At 35.2% G+C, this 6999-nt stretch overlaps 1 protein-coding gene across 1 annotated transcript; it reads right to left on the bottom strand.

The window, feature by feature from the left end:
• Positions 1-790: 790 nt before the first annotated feature.
• LOC149239110 (GDSL esterase/lipase At1g74460-like) lies at positions 791-2823 on the bottom strand. Its single transcript, XM_089367069.1, has 5 exons — positions 2528-2823; positions 2284-2414; positions 1952-2191; positions 1389-1638; positions 791-1281 (listed from the first exon to the last, which is right to left on the bottom strand). Exons 1-5 carry the CDS (start codon positions 2790-2792, stop codon positions 950-952), a joined length of 1218 nt encoding a protein of 405 aa, XP_089223195.1. The 5' UTR covers positions 2793-2823; the 3' UTR covers positions 791-949.
• Positions 2824-6999: the final 4176 nt, after the last annotated feature.

The raw sequence follows: 6999 nt of genomic DNA, 5'->3' as shown, positions 1-6999 counted from the left end.
CTATGTTTTTTTCAATGAAAAAAACATGGCTTTACCTGCCATATTAAAATAATGATAATCATGTTTATTAAATTCGCATCTTCACGTGACTCGTGTTAGTTAGACTCTTTTGAAGAACGTTTCAAATATGATAAATATAGTGAATTGGTATGAATTTTTCAAATCTTATAGTGAATTGGTGTGTCAAAAAAGCGTAAGATTTACGATTCATTGGAATCGAAATATTATCACGTTGTGGATAATCCTTCTCAGCAAATGGTGGCTTCCCTAACTTTTCGAAAGTATAGGGTGCCGCCAAAACCAGAAAATGCACTCCATGAGAGCCACGGACACATTGTTAGTCTAATCCACAAAATTGTGATTTACTGAACAGTGTATTCAAAAGGTGTGTGTTTTTATTGCTAATCAACATTTTTTTCCATTTCTGATTCAATATATGAAATGTCCATGGTTTCCACAGTCATTTTCTTCTTAATTGTACTCTGTTCCTGTTTCATTCATTGTGTGCCGCCTTTCCGGAGTTTCTAAATGCGTATCCTGTTTTAGCTCGGCCATGCTTATTTCCATTTGGTTGGCTTAAGGATCCAGAGATAGTATTCGAGTTATTGCAGACTATTAATACGTATTAATGACAATTGCTCTACATTATGGATATTCAGTTCAAAATTGAGACGCACATCACAGTCTGTGTTGTTAACATCAACACAGTCCTCAAACCACCATTACTTCCATGGAAATATCACAAAACAATATTATATTAAATTTATAATGAGAAGCAGAAAGACCGAATGTCATTCACCATTGCTGCAGAATTACAAAGATAGAACAGAGTTACCCTTTCCGCTGGCATGGACGTAGCTGGTGCCACTTATTGTAGCATGCATCTATATGTAGCAGACGAACACAAATTCATGTACTCTCAAAAATGAACATGTAGACAAATTTATTTTCAAAATGCTGATGGAGAAGGAGATGGCGATGGAAATGGCGATGGAGATGGTGAATGAGCAGAATTCCCACGATTCATTTTAATAGCAGAAATCAGACTCTGTGCAATAATTAAATTGGCAGCATCACTAGGATGGTATTCATCCCACAACAAATATAAAATAGCAGGAATCGCATTCTGTGCCATAAGTAAATTGGCAGCATCAGTAGGATGGTATTCATCCCAAAACAAATATTTGGTTCTGTCTGGACACAGCGTTGCAGCAGGCACGCAACTTAATGTGGGCCGGTATATTCCAAAACTGCAGCAAGGAGTATCACCATTTTCGAACCCTGCAGACGTAAATTCTCGTTAATAAAAAACCCAAATCAACAATCCAAAATAAACCCATGAAACAGACTATAATTTGATGATAGCGTTAAATGTATTGAATCCTCACCATAAGCTCGGGGATTTTCTATAAGTTGGGTGAAGAAAGTGTAACTATCGGCAAAGACAAAGCGAGTTCCTGGCAGTTTTAAATTTAGATCTGCGATGAGGTTATCAGTGGCAGCATTAAGCTTGACGACATACTCGTTGAGATTCTGTTGGCAACTACCATCTGTTGTCAGTACCCGCTGCAGTGGAATGCAACCCAGAGGTCCCGACCCTGTGAAGAGCAACTTGCGTACGCCTAATTGATGGAGTGTCTGCGCCATTTTATATATAAAAGATTAATTATTAACCATATTTTTACTATGAAATTTTATAAAAAATTAATTATTAACCATATTTTTATTATGAAATTTTATTAGCATAACTGGTTGGGGATAGGCATTTTTATAATAAGATGAATATGAAATTTTATTAGCATAACTGGTTGGGGATAGGCGTTTTTATAATAAGATGCTTCTCAATTCAATCCACAAATCAAGCTTCAAGCTTGAAGAATCAATACAGATAACTTAACAAACAAAAAACAATAAATTATTATAGTCAAATTTATAGTTGAGAAAAACTCACCGTGAGTTGTTGGCGCAATGTGGAAATAAGATAATTTATGAAATCATCGGGAGCAAATTGCCAGTAATCAGCCTGGGCGGGGAGCAAATAATTGTTGATGTAGTCGTTGCTTCCGATCGACATTAAATAGATGGATTCACTAAAGAATTTCTCCGCTTTTTCTTGCCCGATTTTATTGGCAATCATCATCTTGGTGCGTTGAAATATCTCTATTTGCTTCCACAGGCACAGTCGTTGAATCTACACGAGTAGACAGTCAGCAGGGGAAAAAAAAGAAAATTAACGACAACAAAACAAAAAAACCAGAGAAGTGGGTATGGAATAGTTATTACAAAAAGAGATCCTGTTTCGTTAAGAATGCCGCCTCCACCGGAAGCATAGTTGGCACCTTGTTTCAACACGACGTTCTCATCCGTGGATGGAGATAGGATCGGCGCTGGGATTGGAAAACCCGTTGCCTCAGCTGCAAAATTAGCAACACCCAATCCATCAATACCTAGAAAATGCCCAATGTACAAATAATTATTCGAAGAAGAAACAATTGAATTGAGGAAGGGGCCGGGAAGTAAAAAATACCAACTATATCACAAATGGTTCGGCCATTGGTGTATCTTCCTGTGGGCAATCCGTTACCAAAGTCAATGCCATACCATGGATAATTGGCCTTCGCCAGACTCGTCTGCAGATGATTGTTATTTCCAACATCTGACAAAGAATCCCCGAAAATAAAGAATACAGGCTTTATCTCTCCCTCTGCTGTGGTTGCGCCAACGTATAACGTCACCACCATCATAATTGCCATGAAACATGCACTTAGTTCCTCGATCCCAATTCGCTCCATTGTTCCCTCATACACAAAGTGCTCTACTGCAGTTGTTGCTCTGTTTGAAGTAAATCTCCCAGTCCCCGGTATTTATAGTGAAAAACAATAATTTGGTATTGTTGTCTGACAGAAAGAGTCAAGGACAAATATGACAAGTAAGGGAAGAAAATTGAACGAGGAAATCTAAAAACCAATTTTTTTTTACGGTAGAATTGGTGGACACACCAGACAGTTGAAGAGCGAAACCTCCAACTAACAACCCTGAAACTCAGTGTATTAGTGGTTAGATTAGCTGAATGGGTTTCGTGGATTACGGATTATGCAGAGAGCGGTTGGTTTATTTATTTTTAATTATGTGTTTAATGTAAATTATTATTTTTTAATGAGTATTTGATATTAATTATTCTTTATAAGGAAAATGGTTATTTATTATATAATTTGAATATAATTATTTATACATTTAATAAGTATATTACTTTTCAAAAAAATATTTCTTTTTCATAATTTTCTTTTTAAAGTTATTATTATTTTATGTCATCATTTTATGACGCATCGTGTTAATTAGGCATAACTCATGAACAAGATTTGCAGGGATGTTATTGAATAATTATCATTTATTTATATAGAATTGTGATTTTATTATGACGATCTAAAATTTATATGGATATAATGGAATGATTATCATTTTTATATAGATTTATGATTTGGCTAAGAGCTCGTCTTCCTCGGACGTAAGGAAACAGGTTAATGGCCCAAGACCCAGAGGCATCTGGCAGGAGTGAAAGCCTGCTCCCTTACGGACCACCAGCGGGTTATTACAGGTGGCGTGGTTTTCCTTGATAACGGTGATGAGTCAAATCGACATTCGCGGATAGCAGCCAGAGATGGTTGTCCTCACTGTTGGTTAGACACCTGAGTTTGATAGGTTTTGCCACCTTCGGAAAAAAAAAAAAAAAACATGAGCGATCGCATTACATTTAATGTTGAGATGATATTGATGAATTAACGGTGTGATAAGGAGTCGTCATATGTATATAGACTTTAAGAATAAGCTAAAATATTTAAAATCAAGTTGAGATTAGGGGAATAGATACCTCAATTTTTAAATGTTATGATGTAAGATATGATTATGGGTTGCTTTGATTATTTAGATAATGCTCTATGTGTATTTAGGAATAAGAGATAATATTGCAAGTCTAGCTACATATGGTTAAACATTATAGGAAGAAGGAATGACATGTATGCAAGCGAAGTGGAGATAATTCCTACCATTAGAATCTCCATTTATGTGGATATTCGAAGTGGCAAGCATATCCTAACCTACGAGGTCATATGACATTGTGAGGCTATGATATGAACTAAGGATCACAAAACAAGGGAAGAATATCATTATTTTTTAGGGGACTATAAGTCTCTCTCAAATCATAAAATAACATGGAGATATATGTGTACAAGTGTTGTAGCGACCATGTAGTCACCCTTGTTAGTGGTTCAATTCCCCAATCTAACATAAAGGTATACATCATGTTCATATAATCTGTGTGTGTGCACGCATGTGCATGCTTGTGGGAAAATTTAGTTAAGTGATAATATTATTCATTTAGATAAAAATGCATTCATTTAAATAAACAAATATTTATGAGTAAAACTAGATTTATTTTTATAATTACAAAAGTATCAAGTAGAGAAAATTAAAGTAATAATATATTAAAAACATTTAAATTAAGTGAAACATTCATTTTCTACTTAAAGAGAGTATATTTAATTAAAAAAACATAATATAATGTGCATCCCTATATGTGATTTTAAATATTGGAGGGGAAAGTAGTTGGAAAGTGGGTGAGTAAAACATTAAGGAAAGAGTAAGTATAAGGTGGGTGAGTGAATATTGAAACATATGAATTATATCTAGTAACATGTGCCATTGTGCATGATTACTAGATGAGGGGTGGTCATGAGGAACACATTATGGCTAGACAATTAAAATAATGTAGTATTTATATAGAGAATGTGTGAAGAGAGGTCCAAATTGTCGATCTTACATTTTCTCTCTTTGAGAAGTACATAATTTTTTGGTCGTAGGAAGTATCAAATTCCATAAAAAGAAATCTATTTGTACGCGTTTTCATATAATATTTACATCTTACGGGTTATAGGGGAATATAAGTATCCTTGAGATATGGTAGGGTGGATAAACTAATGAGATGAGATTGGTTGGCAAGGTAGGCGATTTGTACAATATATTTTGAGAAAAATTTTGGAGCATGAATATGGAGATTTGTACCATATATTTTGAGAAAAAAATTGGAGCATGAATATGGAGCAAGAAGAGCCTTTAATATTTAATTAAGAATTATTTCAATTTTTATTTAGTATTTTTTGTTTTAGGAAAAAATAAGTTAAGTTTTCATTTCTAAAAATTGAGAATATATTTAATTATATAACCCTTGAGTATAAATATTAACTCATCCTATTAAAACTTTAACTTTGCAAGTTTGACTTTTGGGGTACGTCACTTTGATTGGGAATAAGTTGTGATCCAAGACGCCATTTTGGAACTTCTATATACCACTGGAAATCTCTTTCTTAGCTCTTTCCATCTAAGTGCGTTATGACTGCATTTGAAGTTATCTTCTCTACTATAAATGGCTTCAAAGTATCTACACCTTAACCATGTTTAACTTTGTCATGCTTGAGTTGTTCTTCATACTTCTTGGAATGACATTTTCTTTTTCCATCACCTTTGATCTAGATACTACACCATTGACACCTGAGAAATTAATGACCTAATGACAACACCTTTTTCAGTATTTGTCCAACATCCTCCTTATGCTAACAACACCTTTGACGGTGACAACATATTGATACTTGACATCAATTAACACCTCCTTTAACAAAATTTGCAACAACATCTGATAATAGTCTTTTCCTTTGCCATCAATGACAACATATTCTAATAGTTTGAACTCCCCAATGGTTAGTTATCCAAACTCATTGATAGGAACTGATCACGTTATTCAACAATTGCACCATCTTCAATATGGATATGGATCTCTCAAGGGCTGGATATGTTTAACTACACTATTACCAAAAACTTAGGGCTTAGTTAAAATCAACTCATAATTCTTCCAGACATTTGTTTGAACACCCAAGCACTAAAAGATCCAAGCTCATTAATAGTAACATAATACATTGGTTGGAAACTGAACTATCATGCATATTGATATGGACCACACAAGGGCTAGTGCAAACCTATCAAACCATGATAAGAATGTGGGGGCCTAAGAAGTATGGAGTTGTGCTCGAGCCAACTCCCTAAGATTCACCAACTCCAAAGTCAAAAATCAAAATGAGCTATTGAAATATTTTCTAATTGTACAAGACTAAGCAAAGCTTTAAAACATACATGGGATGCTTTGCTTCCAAAGCTACGATTACAGATAATATATTGCTCAATACCACAAATTGGTATGTTATGTGGAAGCATCAATAATGATGAGGAAGGAATATGTCAAATTGCTTATGTATAGTGTTGTTTTCCTTGTGATGTATTCGAGTTCCGTGCATCATTTACATCTAGGGATGGATGAATTGGTTGATTTTGATTAGGAGTGCCTTGTCTGGAAATAGGCTTTGCTTCTTCTTCATCATCTGTAGGTTTTTCTATGATTCCTTCCTGCTTCCTCAGCTCAAGCAGTTTTCAAAATACTACTTACGGATGCTTACCATACACTTGATGATTTTGTTGTTGTATCCAAACCAGACTAGAGCAGTCAGTTGAATGAAAATATTGAAGCGGGTACATTGTTTGAAAAATAAAAAACCTTAGTTTCACAGAAAATAGAAGTGTGTACACTAAAATCGCATATGGGTGTTTGAGAAAACATTTAGGGGAATGGTCAGTACCTTGCCTAGGGCCAGGAATATTACGGGCCCCGAGTTTGGAGTGGGGAAAAGGATTCCTTGAAGAGTTGAGGATGGTGTATAGAGCCAAAAATCCACAAGATCGAATTTCATATGATCTAATACGATGCAATCATGAGAATCATCAAGATCCACATACGAGGGAATTCACGCATTGGGGATCAGAGAGACTGAGTGGAAAAGCAAAATTATTGAGATATTTATCACTGACATCAAAACCCTACTTGGTGGCCAAAATTTTAGCGGAGGAGCAGCCCATGAAACCTTTGATGGAGTGGCGCTGGTGGTGGCCAGTGGAGGA

Source organism: Pinus tabuliformis, chromosome 8 (genome assembly GCF_031772625.1).
Source record: "Pinus tabuliformis cultivar Carrire ecotype Pingquan chromosome 8, CPIR1, whole genome shotgun sequence".
NCBI lineage: Eukaryota > Viridiplantae > Streptophyta > Pinopsida > Pinales > Pinaceae > Pinus > Pinus tabuliformis.
The sequence above is the reverse complement of the archived record's forward strand: the minus strand, read 5'-3'. Positions and strand labels throughout refer to the sequence as shown.